Source organism: Rutidosis leptorrhynchoides, chromosome 7 (genome assembly GCF_046630445.1).
Source record: "Rutidosis leptorrhynchoides isolate AG116_Rl617_1_P2 chromosome 7, CSIRO_AGI_Rlap_v1, whole genome shotgun sequence".
In the NCBI taxonomy this organism is placed as follows: domain Eukaryota; kingdom Viridiplantae; phylum Streptophyta; class Magnoliopsida; order Asterales; family Asteraceae; genus Rutidosis; species Rutidosis leptorrhynchoides.
The window spans coordinates 113,531,240-113,551,003 of record NC_092339.1 but is presented as its reverse complement, the minus strand read 5'-3'; the positions used below and the strand labels follow the sequence as shown (position 1 = coordinate 113,551,003).

General features: G+C 30.5%; 1 protein-coding gene across 1 annotated transcript in view; it reads right to left on the bottom strand.

The window, feature by feature from the left end:
- The window catches only part of LOC139859529 (uncharacterized), a 45,464-nt gene extending 31,471 nt beyond the window's left edge, over nucleotides 1-13,993 (bottom strand). The window contains exon 1 of the mRNA XM_071848308.1: nucleotides 13,904-13,993. Coding sequence (XP_071704409.1) covers nucleotides 13,904-13,993 — 90 coding nt within the window. The remainder of the gene's footprint in view (nucleotides 1-13,903) is intronic.
- Between the last annotated feature and the right edge of the window lie 5,771 nt (nucleotides 13,994-19,764).

The following is a 19,764-nucleotide window of genomic DNA, read 5'->3' as shown; positions in this document are numbered from 1 at the left end:
GTGGAAATTAGACTATGAGCTATTAATGGGCTTTATATTTATTTAATTGAATGATAGTTCGTTAATTTAATATAAATATTTACAATTGGACGTACACATAAATAACCACATACACTCGATCGGACACGATGGGCGGGATATTTATAAGTACTAATAATCATTCATTTAACCGGACACTGGAATGGATTAATAGTCAATGGACTTATTAAAACAGGGGTGAATTATATACAAGGAAAATTGGTATAATTATAGTTTAAGTCCCCAATTAGTTGGAATATTTGACTTCGGATATAAGGATAATTTGACGAGGACACTCGCACTTTATATTTATGACTGATGGACTGTTATGGACAAAAACCAGATGCACATATCGAATAATCCAGGACAAAGGACAATTAACCCATGGTAATAAACTAAAATCAACACGTCAAACATCATGATTACGGAAGTTTAAATAAGCATAATTTCTTTATTTCATATTTCATCTCACTTTTATTTACTGTCATTTTATTTAATTGCACTTTTAATTATCGTACTTTTTAATTATCGTAATTTTATTTATTGTCATTTTATCGCATTTTAATTTATCGTACTTTATTTATCGTCATTTACTTTACGCTTTAAATTAAGTTATTTTTATTTTACATTAGGTTTTAACTGCGACTAAAGTTTTAAAATCGATAAACCGGTCATTAAACGATAAAATCCCCCTTTTATAATAATAATACTACTTATATTTATATTTATATTTATACAAATATAGTTTTAAAAATATAGCGTTAAACTTGGCTAGCTCCCTGTGGAACGAACCGAACTTACTAAAAACTACACGACTGTACGATTAGGTACACTGCCTATAAGTGTTGTAGCAAGGTTTAGGTATATCCACTCTATAAATAAATAAATAACTTTTGTAAAATTGTATCGTATTTAATAGTATTTCGTAGTAAAATATAAGCTATTTCGTATACACCTCTACGCAAATCAGTAACAATGCTAAAGGATCTTTCATAGTTTTGAAGTCAAAATATAGCTTTGAAAGATGTAGAGATCTAAGAATGATGTCACTTGTTAAATCTTGACTTAGATTCTGTTCTGTCAAAATATGTAATTGAATTTGAATAAGAATGGTTGTTCAGATTTCTATGAACGAATGTATAGCGTTGTGAAAGTAGTGGGTATAGTCAATAATTTTTGAATCAAAATTAAAGAATGTACAGTGTAACATATTAATTGTGAACTTATATATTTCCCGGGTATTACCTACCCGTTAAAAATTTCACAAGTAATATTTTGTACAGAAGAATTTTACTACAGTCTTTATGAAAATATATGTATGAATATTTTCTTCAGATGTAATACAGATTTAATGAGTTAATATCATATTAAGCTCATTTAATTTTCAGCTGGATTAGAAATGAATAATCTCTAAAACATTAAAGATTTCATAATCTTCGTGGAGTATTTCACTATTGTAATCAATACTTCGTTATTCAGTTTTATTGATATTTCCTCAGTGAATTATGTTGGTGCTTATGGAACTCTTGCTAACTTCGCAAGGTACGAATGATGTTTTCCAGAAATTTTCGAGTACATCGAAAATGAAAGTGTAAAATCAAACGTGTAATTGAATAATACACTTAGTTTATTATGAAAAGGAATTCATTGAATTTGAAACAGAGACTGTAGTTAACGATGGTTATGTCATTATTGAAGGATGTACATCATTGCATATTAGTAATATGAACTAACCGAGTAGTACCTACCAGTTAAGATTCACACGTAATAGCTTAGTACGAAAAGATTTATTTTGATTTCAAAATTCATATATATTAAATATACATATAATTTCTTCAAGGGAAATGAGTTAATATTTCATAACTCGTTGATACAATATATGCATTGTTGATTTGTGATGATGTTGGTGATTATGGAACTGGTGGAAATCGTGATGTTATAGGTGCTGCTAGTGCTGACGATGCAGATAGTACTGACGTGCTGGTGATGCTGACGGTACTGTTGATGCTGCTTGTATAACAAGTCTAGCTTGTAAATCGCGGACTATTCCTGTCAGGGTTTCACTTTATTATTTCTATCCGGCCACTTCTAATTTACAATATGCATTAGAATATATAATCTCTAAAACTTTTAGAAACTACATATTCTCTGCAGAATATTTCTTCGATGAAGTTATGAATCAATACTTCATCGTTTGTTGTTGTTGATATTCCTTGGTATCTATAGGGCGTATGACGTTCATGCTCGTGGGACAGATTGTGAAGTTAAGGTTTGCGATGCGGTTGTTGTTGTTGGTGGTAATGGTACTGTTGGTGTTGTTGTCGGTGGTACTGTTGATGCCGGTGATGCTGCTGGTGCTTGTAACCTTTGCACCATATTTTCCAAAGCCACTACCCGAGCGCGAAGCTCATTGACTTCTTCTATTACACCGGGATGATTGTTTGTTCGGACGAGCGGATGAATAAGAATCAGAAATTGAGATAGTATATTATCGTGACGAGATACTCTGGAAATGAGAGAGAAAATGGTGTCTCGAACAGGTTCACCGGTAAGTGCTTCAGGTTCTTCGCCAAAAGGGAAATGTGGTGGATGGAAGGGATCACCTTCTTCTTGTCTTCAATGACTAAGCAGGCTACGAACCCATCTCCAATTCATCCAGAATAGGTGATGGCTGATTGGTTGATCCATTCCGGTTACACTGTCTTCGGAATTCAGGTGAATATCCATATCGGAATAGCTGTCGGAGTTTAAGGAATTTGAACTAGATACGGGATCCATCTTGTATAATTAGGGAGATGATTTTTTTGATATGAATTAGATTATAAAATTTAGTTTGCTATTCTTCAATACATAATTTACATATGTATATATACTACCAAATTCCATAAATCACGGAGAAATTTTCGGAAGATGTCAGGAAAAGTTTATAGTAACAGATACACTAAGATATGAATTTTTGTCTATACACTATTTATGTAATAAATGCTGGAAAACGTGTCTAGATGTAAGAATGATAAGTATGTAATTTTCGACAAAAAATGATAAGCAAAACTTTTAACATGCAGACACGGTCGAAGTCCAGACTTACCAATGCATCTTAACAACTATCAGTTAGACACACTCATGCAAGACCTGGTTCTCTAGGACCAACGCTCTGATACCAACTGTGACGATCACTCCAAATTCATATGGATGAATACATCATTTATTGATTTCACTACGAGGTATTTGACCTCTATATGATACGTTTTACAAACATTGCATTCTTTTGAAAAGGGTATACCATAAATGAATATTTAAATCCAAGGTTTTCGACATCTGATGATTTCTACATATAGACAATCACAGTAAATAATGGTTTTCAATAATACTTTCGTTGACAATGCAGTCAAAATATGATACATGGTGATGATTTTGTGAATGCAACATTTTCTTGGAAAATATGCCTTGTATGACTCCATGCACATAGCTTGTCTAACATATAAGCAAACAGTGGAAGACTTCTAGGAACCTGAGAATAAACAAGCTAACAAGTGTCAACACAAAGGTTGGTGAGTTCATAGTTTTAATGTTGCGCATAATCTGTATATAAAAGCGGATCATATGATTTCAGTTGTTTCATCCAGAAACGTTTATCAAATTATTCTACAAGATTGAGCACCCTGGTAACTAAACTTTAACGTCTATATAATAAGTACCCCTGTTTTAACATACATGCAACTAACATGTACAATACACGCAAACCAACGTGTACTAAACTCAAATAGTATACGTCTGTTTTATAGTTCAGGCTAGGGTTTCTAAACCTGGAACAGACGGGGATGTCAAGCCCTATGGATCCATATACAACTACTCGCGCCCACCAGTTCTTATAACCGGCAGTTACTAGTTACTAAAGCTAAGAGATTTTCGGTTCAAACTCAGTGTAGAATTAAGTATGTACTTGTATCCATTGCGTTTAAAATAAAGTGCATGTATTCTCAGCCCAAAATATAGATTGCAAAAGCAATTAAAAAGGGAGCATATGAAACTCACCTTAGCAGCACATAAAGTCGTTCACCGAAATGTGCCCGAAACTCGGAATACCAAATAACCGTAGATCTCAACCTAGAGAACATATGTTGGTCAATAAATGTCTATCAAGCTAGGTCAGGTCATAGTGTATCACAATCCTAATGCTCGAGATCGACATTCATGAGTTATCAAAAGTCATTTCAAAAAGTCAACCTGACTCAATAGTGACTTTTAAAATCTATACTATAGTTTGAATGATCATGGCAATCGAAAATAGTTTAACATTTCACATGGTTTCCCAATACTTGTATAATTAGACTGTAGTTTTATAAAGCTTTAAAATATGATAAAACAATCAATTTTGACAATTGTTCAACAAATCGAGACGTGCCTTATATAAGGATTCATTTACTCGGCTAGTAGTATTCAAAATCCACTTTATCAATCTCATAAACATGTTGTTTAATTATTAATTGCAGATTCAAAAGCAATTTCAAATACTGTCAATCATAATTCATTTGATCATATCTTTTAATTCGTTCATCGAAATTACGCGATTTCTAAATGAAAAGTTATTGATTTTTCGCCAGCTTTCCAGAAACATGCATATCATATACCTCTTATCAGTAATATATGTATTTAATTCATGATTCATCATAAAATGTTTAACGACGAAATTTAACATACAAGCATGCATAAATATATATATTCGAGCACTAGACATGGATACACAATTAATATATAAAAGATAAGATATGAATGCTCATGTATCAATATTGTGATTCAATATTGCAAGAAAGTACGTAGACGCAACAGAGATGATAAACACTAGTTTGAATTGCGAACAAAACACGTGAACATTACTCATAACCTCCATAGATATAACCCATAGTTTCCTTAGCTCTATCCCGCTCAAAAATCTTGTTTTGAAATCGTTCGAGCATACTCCCGTTGTAATATTTTATGTATAATACTACTAATAATAATACCCCTAACTATAAGATTAATTATAATATTAATCTTAATAATAATAATAATAATAATAATAATAATAATAATAATAATAATATAAATAATAATATAAATATAAATATCAGAGAGAGGGAGATGTATCGTATATGTGTGTGTAAATTGAACCAAACTCGATGCATTTTATAGACTTTTGCTGAATCCATGTGCCATGCGATCGCATGGCTTGGTAGAGGGATTCCCATGCGATCGCATGGGGTCCTTTTCCAGCTCACATGATTTTTGTTATTTTCCTCGTCGACATAATATTAAATTAATATAATATATATAATTTAAATTAATTAATTATATATTATATTATATTCTCGTGCCTAGTTAACTTGTAATCTTGGTTCCGATGTCTTGTACGTTTACGTTCGACTTATGTCCCTCTTCCTATTTCTCGAACGCATTTTCGTACGCTTAGAAAACTAATACTTTTCGTTTCGCGAATCGTAACTTTGTCAAAATATAGTCTTAAATTATCCATAAACTATACCACTCGAGATATAACTTTTACATTTGAGTGTTTTGGTCATTTACTTCTATAAATCATCGCCTTGTTATCTACTAATATAATAGTATTATCAAACGTTTTATAACCAAGTTTAATATCTATACTCAATATTTATAAACACGTTTTAAATACACATCGCAAGTTATTCATATAAATAATTCTTAACAATTAATATTCCAACTTATCATATATATTCAAATAGATATATAAACCAATAAGTTTAATGTACGGTATCATGCAATTAAAACTTTGTTACGTTTTCAAGTTATAGTGTATATATATGTATCTATTTACATATAATGGTTCGCGAATTGTTGAGAACAACCGAAGGGTACTTGAATAGTTCAAAAATTTTGAGATTCGGTTTTACAGACTTTGCTTATCATGTCAGAAACGTTAATCATTAAGTTTAAATTTGGTCAAAAATTTTCGGGTCATCACATCAGGTCATAGTGTATCACAATCCTAATGCTCGAGACCGATATGCAAAAGTCAACAAAAGTCAACTTGACCCAAAATGACTTCCAGAATCTATACGTGTTTATTATATAACTTAAACATAGTTGTTTTATATATTTAACTATATTTATTAGATTTTATTAGAGTAGATAATACAAGTCATTTATTAATAAATAAAAATTTATATTACAATTTAAATATGATAAAAATATACTTTTATATATCTTAAGTAATAAAATTTATAAAGTTCACTTAATATCATAAAAATATAGTGGTATGTATTATTATTGTAATTATATTACGTGTGGTAAAAATATCTTTGTATCACATATTTATTTGATAAAATAATATTGATAATAATAATAATGAGTAAAAGTTGTATTATTTTGTAATAATAATAATATTTTATATAAAAATAATAATTCTATTCAAAATGATAATTTTTAATAATAATAATATTAAAATGATAATAATAATAATGATATTTTATAATAACCATAATACTTCTATTAAAAATGATAATTTTAATAAAAATGTTAGTTTTAATATTAATGATACTTTTAATAATAATAATAATAATGATAAAAATAATGAAAATGATATTTTTATCAAAATCATTATCTTACAATATTTTAATTTCATCATGATACATATATACTCATTATTTCCTAATCGATTTGTTTAATAGCTTTTAGTCCTCTTTTATATCACATTCATAATAATGATAATAATAGTAATCATAATAATTAGATGATACTAATATTAGTTTTAATGATAATGATACTAATAATAATAATTATAATAATACTAATGATAATACTAATAATTATTATAATGATAATAATAATAATAATAATAATAATAATAATAATAATAATAATAATAATAATAATAATAATAATAATAATAATAATAATAATAATAATAATAATAATAATAATAATAACCTTTGTGATAATAACGATAGTATTAATAATAACAATAACAATTTTAATGATAATACTTATATTGATAACGATAATGATAATAATATTAATTATTAGATAATAATAATAATGACGATAACAATAACGACGATAGTAATAATAATAATAATAATATTAAAATTAATGATAATTTAGTTGACCATATCTTTTAATCCGTTCATCGAAACCACACGATTTCTAAATGAAAAGTTATTAATTTTTCGTCAGCTTTCCAACGACATGCATATCATATATCTTATCTGAGTAACATATGTATCAAATTCGTGATTTATCATAAATTATTTAACTACGAAATTAAGCATACAAGCATGCATAATCATATATACTCGAGCACTAGTAAGGGATACACTATTAATATATAAAAGATAAGATATGAATTCTCACGTATCAATATTATGATTCAATATTGCAGGAAAGTACGTAGACGCGACGGAAATGATAAACACTAGGTTTGACTCATGATCATAACCCCCGATCAATACCCGTAACCTACATAGCTATAACCCATAATTTCCTTAGCTCTATCCCGCTCGAAAAACCCGTTTTGAAATAACTCGAGCATGACCTCGTCGTAGTATTTTATGTATAATACTAATTATTATAATACTAATACTTCTAATAATACGATTAATAATAATAATATTAATCTTAATAATAATAATAATAATAAATAATTATTTATGGAGTAATATAGAGAGAGAGATCGAGAGGATTGAGTGTGTTTTCAATTCGTCAGATAACTCGAGTATTTAAACAACACTTGCTGGATCAGAACACCATGCGATCGCATGGTTTCTGTGCCTAAAGTCCATGCAATCACATGGATCCAATTTACAGATCATATGATTTTTGTTTTACGCTGCCGACAGTTTTAATAATTATAAATATATATATATTTATATATTTAATTTAAATAATTATATATATATATATATATAATATTATATTCATGTGCATAGTGGACTTGTAATTTTGGTTTCGATAACTTGTACGTTGACGCTCGAATAATGTGCCGGTTCCATTTTATCGAACATCGTTACGTTCACTTAGAAAACTTGTACTTTACGTTTCGTGACTCGTACCCTTGTCAAAATATAGACTCAAATTATCAATAAACTATATCACTCGAAATGTAACTTTAATGTTCGAGTATTTTGATCATTTGCTTCTTTAAATCAATGTCTCGTTATTTATTAATAAATATATGATAATATTAATTTAAATCAAAATGTTTTGAATCTAGTTAATATTTTAGTTTATCACATTGTAAAATATATATTTTAAAATATAGTTTGTTCATATATATATAATTAAAATATTTATTTAATAATATAATTAAATAAATAATATTTATAATTAATAATATTTATTTAATAATATAATGTTTAGTTTTCGAAATCAATTATATTTCAAAGTTCATTTTAGAATCGTTTTAAATAATAGAAGTTATTATATCATATAACATTTATATTTTAAAACTTATAATTGATATAATCTGTTCATGCACCAAATTCTCATAAATTAACTTATCAAAATATCAATCAATTCAATTCAATAATCGAATACTAATATCGTTTAATAAATAATTCAAAATATATATAAACACGTTTTTAATTATACGTTGTAAATTATTTATATATTTATATTTAATTAAATCATGGGCCGTTATCATTTATAACTTGTCAAAAGGTTTCTAGAAAGATTCTAAATTTTAAGATAACGTTAAAACCTTTATCCTTATTAAAATGACTTGGTAACAATTTGTCAAAAGTGGTTCAAGATATTTATAAAGTTATATTCTTTTTAAAGAAGACGTGACACTCAAATCATTTTATATAATTATTAAAATTTATAACAATAAAAGATAATGATAATAACTTTAATAATCTACTTCTTGACATGTACTAATCCTTCGAAATATATCATAGTACGTTTTATATCTTTAAAACAATATATATATATATATATATATATATATATATATATATATATATATATATATATATATATATATATGCAAATTTATAATATAAAGCTTTAATTAAGTTTTCTAATTTTATATATTCAAAATGTTTTATATTTTTGAAACAATAATTATATGTTCTTGTGATTTAATATATATAGCATAAAACTTTAATTTGGTTTTATATACATTTTCAATTTACATTATGAAACGTTTTAGTAATAGAATTCTTTTAGACTGAAAATATTTTCGTACGTTTGAAATTTAATCAAATAATTATTATAAAGTTTATTCTTCTAAAACTAATTATTTTTAGATCATAAAATCTATTACTAGAACTTATGTTTATTTTAAATCCTTATAAGTTTGTATTGACTTGTTTAATATCAATCATGTGTTAATGTATCTAATAATTGTATTCTAAACCACTTATATATATGTTCAATATATTTGTGTGTATATATATATATATATATATATATATATATATATATATATATATATATACACGTTTCACATAACACGTTTTATTACGTAGATGTTTATCTAAAATGAATAAGTATAACGTTATACGTTTAATACTTTGTTAACGTTTTCAAGTCATATAATAAATTTCATAATTTATTTTCATATCAATCAAACCGTTTAATGTTTTATTAATATTTCTCAATTTAATATACATACATACATACATACATACATACATACATATATATATATATATATATATATATATATATATATATACACATACATACATATCTATTTACACATTATTGTTCGTAAATCGTCGAGAACAGTCGAAAGGTAATTGAATACATGAACACAGTTCAGAATTTTTTTGAGACTTCAACATTACAGACTTTGTTTATCGTGTCGGAAACATTAAATCATTTAAAGATAAAGTTTAAATTTGGTCGGAAATTTCCGGATCGTCACAGTATGTTCCCAGAGTACACCGGTCCGAAGCAGCGTACTGCAAGACTTGAACACTTGCCTGAAAGTTAACCGGAACATGGAGATGGTGTTGCGACTGAGAGTAAAACTCAGAACGTATAAGAGTGCTTATACAACTTTTAGTGTGTGTTTTTCTACAAAGCTTAAAGCCTTATTTATAGTAGAAACTATAAGTTTGTTCCCACTTCCGATGTGGGACAAATGACAAACTTAAAAGTCCTTTCAGATTTTGGACACACTTTAGTTCATTATAAAGTCCTCGTCAAGGACTACAGAACTAAATAACAGTTATCAATATATGTCACTCGACCATATAATTATTTGTGTCCAAAGTTGATGAAAACACACATTTTTCATCATTTTTTCCAACAACTATTTAGTGTATGATACGGAGAAATTAGCGAAGGGAATGTTAAAGGTGGTTGTGCTGATGTGGAGAAGAGAAGTTCTGTTAAAGGAATGGACGATAGGGACTGGTCTAAGTAGTCAATCAATAAATACAATAGACAATGGTTGTGAAAAATGTTATATTAAAATTTTATAACTAAAATGGACAGTGTATATATATGAGTATCAGTTTTTAATTTTCAAAACCTTATAAATAAATGGATCATAGATAGATTATATATATATATATATATATATATATATATATATATATATATATATATATATATATATATATATATATATATATATATATATATATATATATATATATATATATATATATAGTGAAGGGATCTAGAGAGAACTAAGGGTAGGAGAGAACCCATAGAACTCATAGATTGAACATCAATCTATGTGGAGATTGAGCTTCAATCTATGAGCATATTGAGTTTCAGTTTTTGAAAAAAAATTCAATCCTAAAAAAAAAGTCAAACTGCACAAAAAAAAATTGCAAAAAAAAATTTCTCAATCTGCTAAAAAAAAGTCAATCTGACACAAAAAAAGTCAATCTGCACAAAAAAAACTGCAAAAATTTTTTCTCAATCTGCCAAAAAAAAAAGTCAATCTGCACTAAAAAAAATCAATCTGCACTAAAAAAAAACTGCAAATTTTTTTTTTCAATCTGCGCAAAAACAAAACAGTCAATCTGCACACAAAAAAGTTAATCTGCATAAAAAAAATCAATCTGCACAAAAAAACAGTCAATCTGCACACAAAAAGTCAATCTGCACAAAAAAAAACTGCACAAAAAAATTTCCCAATCTGCGCAAAAAAAGTCAATCTGTACAAAAAAACTGCAAAAAAAAAATTCTCAATCTGCGAAAAAAAAGTCAATCTGCTGCACGTAAGTCTGAAGTAGTTCGATGGTTCTCTTGGTTCTCTACCATCTTTAGTTCTCCATGGATCATCACCATATATATATATATATATATATATATATATATTGTCAAGTTATATTTTTTTGGGACCCTTTGAATTTTGAACCTTATACAAGTGCATGTCTTACATACATTAAAATACGGCACTGTCGATAAACATTAATGATTTCGAACAACTTTGGGTGCTTTTATGATAGGATGATCGTGGTACTACACCGGTACTGAATCGTTTGGTACCTCTAACAATTTTTATCTTCAAGTGAGTACCGAATCCTATATATTCGGTTTGGTACTGATACGGCTTCAATATCAATACGATAAAAAGTACTATACATGTTTGGTAACGAAATAGATAACAAATATAAAAGAATAACAATTCAAAGAGTAACTGTAAATAGTTTTAAGTTGGACAATAATCTACCATTTAGGTTAGAGGTTAAGTCGTTTTTTTTTTTTGTTTTTTTTTGTTTTTTTTTGTTTTTTTTTTTAACACCAAATTGAACTTTTGGCCAAAATTAGAACAAACATCAAAAAGAATTTTTTCTAAAGATAAACTCACACGCCTATTACACGAATATTTACAATAATTCACAAAATATGTTCACGACATGATATGAACTCTCCACGTCTTGGCTGAAAGAGCCACCACGATACCGAAAGACGAATGATCTTTTGTGAAAAATTAACTTTATATGTTAAAATGAATGCCTATGAACACAACGTATAAATGTATATTTATGAAATGAAAAAGAATTAGAGAAGAAGTAGAGATTTGTGAGAAAATAGCATTCATCCACACAAAAGAAACTGATTACAAACAAGTCCATTTATAAGCATACAATTGTTAAGCTAACTATGACCAAACTGTAACTAACTCTAACATAATTACTAATTAATCAGCTAACTAATTAGTTAATGTTACATTTTATCACAATAACTAAAATATTGTTGATGACGCAAGTAAGCAGCTGAGAGTGGAATCCTAAGTGCTCTGGTGAAACGCCGATCATTTTTTTTAAATCACAACGGAAGACATTAATTTATCAAACACAACAATAGTCACATTATTACATAAATCCACGTCATAGCGTTTAATGTTTACAAACGGTGTTACTTGTTACAAAATACATTTCACAAAAGTCCACATCAGATTTTATGAGTCAAACATGTCTTCAACACCTGCACCCGTCCTAAGTAGCAGTACATAAGCCTGCAAGGGTGAAAATGTGGGGGATATTCATGACGCTAAGTGAATGAAATCTATCTAACAGACATAGCTTAAGCATCACGCATGCAAATAACAACACCACAAACATGCTATCTACCAACTAGCATACAAGTAAAGACAATACGGGGACCGGTGGCTTGTATGGGCACACGACCCTAGCTGATCGGGCTAGAGTCTACCGATAGTCCTTTCTTGCTGAATCAATACACAGTCAACAGAAATGAACCTAACTTCCTCAGGCTTGTTTGACCTCATACGGACTCTAACCTCCTCAGGTCTGTTTATGAGTCCTCATCCTCCTCCAGCCCAGCTGGTGCCAAACATAATGCGCACATAATATCACACAATCACAGTAAGCATGCAATCATCTAACTAGCATGACAACCATTATTTAAACATGGCAATATCACTGAATTAAAGCATGGTAAAAGTGTTAATCACAGTAGCATGACATGCTACTTAAACTCTATCCGGTGATAGACCCACTCACCGATTACCAGCAACAGCTCAGTTATCTAACTCTGAACTTCTTCATTGTTCTTATCACCTTGTTTAAGACACTGAAATGATAAGGAAACTATTGCACTATCCCAACAATCCAAGAACAAAAATTTGTGATTTAGGGTTTGAGATTGAAGAACGAGTTAGGTTTGGAGAGAGGTAAAGATAAATCTAGAAAATGATACAAATGAGGCGGATATTATCACTTATTTTGGGTTAAAACCCATACCCCACTTAACATGGGTATTTATCAGTTATCTGATATCTTTCGTACTTTAGGAGGCCCTAACAGAGTCCAAATTGAATAAATAAATCTGTTCTGTGACCCTTGTCACAAACTGGTCTTAACCAAATAATCAAATAACACTAATTATAATATAAAAATAAAAGCACTTATAATCACATATATAAACCTAAGGGCAAAGTAGTCATCTTACGTCTAGACCAGGTTTCTTTCTGTTAGAAATCCACCTCCCTTAAAGAGATTCCGTAAGTCAAATAGATGAGGGTAACGAGTCTTCATCAACTCTTCTGTTTCCCACGTAAGATTAGATCCCAAACTGTGTTTCCATTCTATCAACACCATTGGAATCTGTTTCTTTCTTAACCTAGTGACTTTTCGATCAACAATATGATTTGGCTCATCTACCAATTTCTTATTCAAATCAACCTTTAGATCTTTTAAAGGTACCAGTTGTATCACATCATCAACCTTACACTTACGTAGATAACGCACATTGATTGTATTATGAATCCCTGCTGACTCGGGCGGAAGATCTAAAACACTTTCTGATCATTCAAAATCTCATTAATCAGAAACGGACCAATAAACCTCGACGCTAATATACCACGTTTAACGAATGCGATTACCCCTTTCCACGGCGAAACTTTCAGATATACATGATCACCTACACTAAATGTTACCAGACGTATACACAGATCAACATACATTTTAGGTCTGTCTCTAGCAGGTTTCAACTTTTCTAGCGCAATAGCAAATTTTTCGGCTATCATTTGAACAATTTCGAGGCATGCAAACTATGTTTTCCTGGCTTCTAACCAACAATTCAGAGTTCTACAAAGATGGTCGTACAACATTTCATAAGGCGGCATACCTATACTTGAATTATATGAATTGTTATACGCAAATTTAACCAAACGAATCCCACGACCCACCGTATTCTAGCACACAAGCTCTTAACATATCCTCTAAGGTTTGTATTGTTCTCTCACTCTGACCATCTATATGAGGATGATAAGTTGTACTCAAATTAACACGTATACCCAGGATCTGTTGTAGACTGTTCCAGAAATTTGGCACAAATATAGAATCTATGGCTGGCACAATCAATAACGGCTCACCATGTCGACTAATAATCTCTTTCACATATAACTCATCCAATTCACTTAACGACACTGTCTCACGGGTAGCCAGAAAGTGAGCACTCTTGGTCAACCGGTCGACTATCACCCATATCATGTCATGTCTTTTCTGAGTTCATGTAACTTGATCGCAAAATCCATCGTGATATGTTCCCACTTCCATTCAGGAATTTCTAACTGGCGTAACGAATCATACGGTTTCTGACGTTATGCTTTCACTTGCACACAAATATGAGATTTTTCAACAAAACGAACGATGTCTGTTTTCATAGTCAGCCACCGACACACAGATTTCAAGTCATGATACATATTATTACTGCCTGGATGTACAGTCAGTCTGGATTTGCTAGCTTTAGTCATTATTAAATCACTCAATTCTCCAAGCTTGGGCACCCAAATACAGTTATTTAAAGTCTTTAGTCCACGAGAGTCATAAACTAGGTCAACTTTTTGTTTAGTCATAAGTTCAGATTTAACATGTTCATCCTCCAAAGCACAGGCTTGAATAGTTCTTAATTAGTCAATCAAGTAGCCTCTAAATGAAGAATTTTCACATTCTCACCAGACTTTTTTATGACTTAACGCATTTGCGACAACGTTCGCTTTACCCGGATGGTATTTACTTTCACGATCATAGTCTTTAATCAATTCTTGCCATCGTCTCTGACGCATATTCAGTTCTTTCTATGATAAGATATATTTTAAACTCTTGTGATCTATATAAATAACACAATGGGTTTCATACAAATAGTGTCCACACAATTTTAAAGCAAACACTACTGCAACCATTTCAAGATCATGCACTGGGTAATTCTTCTCATGAATTTTCAACTGTCGCGAGGCTTAGGCTATTACTTTGTCTCTCTGCATCAATACACAACCCAACCCGGATAATGAAGCATCAAAGTATACCATAAGATCATCTGAACCCTTAGCTAAAGCTAACATTGGTGCTTGACACAATAACTGTTTCAACTTCTGAAAAGCCTTTTCTTGTTAATCACTCCATCGAAAGACTACGTTTTTCTAGTCAACTTAGTCAACATACCCGCAATTTTCGAGAAATCTTTGATAAACCTGCGATAATAACAAGCCAATCCCAAAAAACTCTTAATCTTCATCGGAGTCCTCCGAGAATTCCAATTTTGGCACAAATCACATGATCCAAAAATTGAACTTCTCTTAAACAGAACTCAAACTTTGAAAACTTAGCAAAATCTATTCACGTTTCAACAAATTAAAAAAATAAAATAAATGCTCTTCATGCTCGGCCTCAGTCTTGGAATACACTAGTATGTCGTCTATAAAAACAATCAGGAACTTGTCTTAAAACGGACGGCACACTCTATTCATTAGATCCATGAAGACTACTAGCGCATTTGTTAACCCAAACGGCATGACCATAAACTCGTAATTACCATACCTGTATATCCGATTCCGCAACATGAACCTGATGATACCCTGAACGAAAATCTATCTTGGAGAAATACGAAGCACCCTTTAACTGATCAAATAAGTCATCTATTCTAGGTAACGGGTACTTATTCTTCATTGTTCTCTTATTCAACTCGTGATAATCGATACACATACGCATTGTACCATCTTTCTTTTTAACAAACAACACTGGAGAACCCCACGGCGAAGAACTCGCTTGAATAAACCCACGATCCAACAATTCATGAATCTGTGACATCATCTCGCGAATCTCAGACGGAGCAAAATGGTATGGAGCTTTCGCAATCGGAGTAGTTCCTTGCACTAACTCACTCTTATATTCTACTTCCCTTACTGGAGGCAGACCTAGTAACTCATCTGGAAACACCTCTGGGAACTCAGAAACCACTGGAATATCGGAGATCGTTTTCTTCTCTTTCTTAGCATCAATCACATATGCAAGAAAAGATTCACAACCCTTAGCTAATGATTTCTTTGCTTTCAATATTGATATCAACGGAAAACCATACCCACCTCGTTCCCCCGGGCCACAACACAAGTTCCATCGGTCATACGGAAGGTAATAATTTTCCTATCACACTTAATGTTGGCACTATAGAGGCTCAACCAGTTCATGCATATTACTACATTAAAGCTACTAATAGGCAACACTAGACAGGACATAGCAAAGGTCTTCCATAAATTTCTATGCTAACCCCAGACACATATGCTGTAACAGGGATCGTCTTACCATCAGCTACATTTACTCTTACAGGCTCAGACAACACGATATCTTAAGTTTAGCACGGAATCCTAAAGACATGAATGTCCTATTCACACCAGATTCAAACAATACTTTAGTAGGTATTGAGTTTGTGACGACCCGAAAATTTCCGACCAAATTTAAAATTTAATCTTTATATTATTCCGACAAGATAAGCAAAGTTTGTTAAGTTAAATCTCAAGAATTTTAAACTGTGTTCATACATTCATTATAACCTTGACCAAATTCTGACGATTCACGAACCGTTATATATAAATAGATATGTATATGTATATATATATTATAACTTGAGAATATTAATAAAGTATTAAACGTATAATACTTTACACGAACGTATTTGTTTCAATATGATTTTCGACGAAAAAAAATATATTAAATGATTGAATTATCAGAAACATTGAATTATGATTACAAGTCTCTGTTGAGAGGTCCACTATGATTTGAGAAAATCTATTCCTCTTAACGATATTCAGAATAATTTGTAAAGCTATTTATAAATAAAAACAAAAAGTGTCATTTACGAAAATTAGACAAAAGTTAGTGGAGAATTGGTTTCTATAATATTCTATTAATCTATTTTCAAACGTACAAAGACGTTTTCAGTTTAAAAAGAACTCTATTATTAAAACGTATATAACTTTTATAAATATCTAGAATCACTTTTGACAACTCATTACTTAACCAGTATAATAAATATAACGATATTTATATTTTATTTCATTAAATATATATAACGATTTAAATTAATATTATATATATTTATACGCGTATTATACATACATAGTTTTTTATACTTTTACTATACTTTAACTTTACCTTTACTTTACTTTTACTTTACTTTAACTTTAATAATTCACTTTTATAATTCAAAAATCTATTATAAATAGAATTCAATAGGTTTCATTATTTCATAGAAACTTGAAAATATATTTCTCTAAACTCTCTCAATTGATTTATATATATATATATATATATATATATATATATATATATATATATATATATATATATATATATATATATATATATATATATATATATATATATATATATGCTCTGTATTATTTCAAGATATTATTAGTATACATAAAATATTACGACGGAGTGCTGTCCGAGTGATTTCAAAATAGTTTTTTTGAATGAGTCGAAGCTAAGGAAATTATGGGTTATAGCTATGGAGGTGATGGGTATGGTTCATGGGTATGCTCTTGAGGTCAATCTAGTGTTTATCATCTCCGTTGCGTCTACGTACTTTCCTACAATATTGAATCTCAATATTGATACGTTCGTGAATCCGAGGCCAACCTTGCACTTATTAAATGACGTTATATGTATTTTTACTACGAAATACAGTATTGTGAGTTTCATTTGCTCCCTTTTATATATATTTTTGGGACTGAGAATACATGCGCTGTTTTTATAAATGTTTTACGAAATAGGCACAAGTACTAAAACTAATTCTACGTGGGTTTAAACCAGAAATATACCCTTAGCTTGGTAACATTAAACTACTTGTCTATGTACGGTAGGCGCGAATCCTAAAGATAGATCTATTGGGCCTGACAAACCCCATCCTGACTATGAGATGCTTTAGTACTTCGAGGTTATTTTAAACACACCTGATCTGGTGTACTTCAGAGGGTAAAACATGAACGTTAAGGCTTGTTACTGGGTGCCTACAACTTATAGAATACTTTTATACACTTGCGAGTGTACATATATTTATAAACGGAAATCTTGTGGTCTATTAATATATTGAAATGATTGTTATGATAAACCTGTGAACTCACCAACCTTTTGGTTGACACTTTAAAGCATGTTTATTCTCAGGTATTAAAGAAATCTTCTGTTGTGCATTAGCTCATTTTAAGGATATTACTTGGAGTCATTCATGGCATATTTTAAAAGACGTTGCATTCGAGTCATTGAGTTCATCAAGATTATTATTAAGCCAATTATAGTTGGATGTATTATGAAATGGTGTGCATGCCGTCAACTTTCGTTGTAAAGAAAGTTTGTCTTCTAAAAACCAATGCAATGTTTGTAAAATGTATCATATAGAGGTCAAATACCTCGCGATGTAATCAACTATTGTGAATCGTTTATAATGTATATAAACGGGTCCTTTCAGTTGGTATCAGAGCGGTGGTCTTAGCGAACCAGGTCTGCATTAGTGTGTCTAACTGATAGTCGTTAGGATGCATTAGTGAGTGTGGACTTCGACCATGTCTGCATTTCAAAAGTTTTGCTCATCATTCTTGTCAGAAATTACCTGCTTATCATTCTTAGTCTAGACACATCTTATTGCATTGATTGCATGAATAGTGTATAGACAAAATTCATATCTTAGCGTATCTGCTAATTCATATCTTAGCGTATCTGTTACTATAAACTTTGCCTGACATATTCCGTAAATTCCTCCGTAATCTACGAAACCTTTTGCTCTATATAATTAGAATACCACCCGATAGCCGGAAAATCATTTCATATCGAAAAATTCTTTATTCAATCGTACGAAATGGAATTCGTCATTAGTTCAAGTCCCTCAGATTCCGAAATGGAATCCCACTCAAGTTCCGAAAGCAGTGTGACCGGAATGGATCAACCAATTAGTCATCATCTATTCTGGATGAAATGGGGATGGGTTCGTAGCCTCCTTAATCATTGGAGACAAGAAGAAGGTGATCCCTTCCATCCACCACATTGCCCTCTTGGCGAAGAACCTGAAGCACTTACCGGCGAACCTATCTGAAACACCATTTTTTCTCTTATTTCTAGAGTATCTCGTCACGATTACATACTACACCAAATTCTAGATTTTATTTATCCGCTCGTCCGAACCGACAATCACCTCGGTGTAATAGAAGAAGTCAAAGAGCTTCGCGCTCGGGTAGTGGCTTTGGAGAATATGGTGCAAAGGTTACAAACACCAGCAGCAGCACCAGCAGCATAAACAGTACCACCATCAGCAACACCAAAGTACCATCACCACCACCAACAACAACATCCACATCCCACACCGCAACATCACAATATGTATCTCAAACATCAACATCATACGCCCTGTAAATATTCAGGAATATCAACAACAACAAACGATGAAGTATTAATTCATAAACTTCATTGAAGAGATATCTCTGCGGCAGTTATGTAATCTCCAAAATCTTAGAGATTATTTAATTCT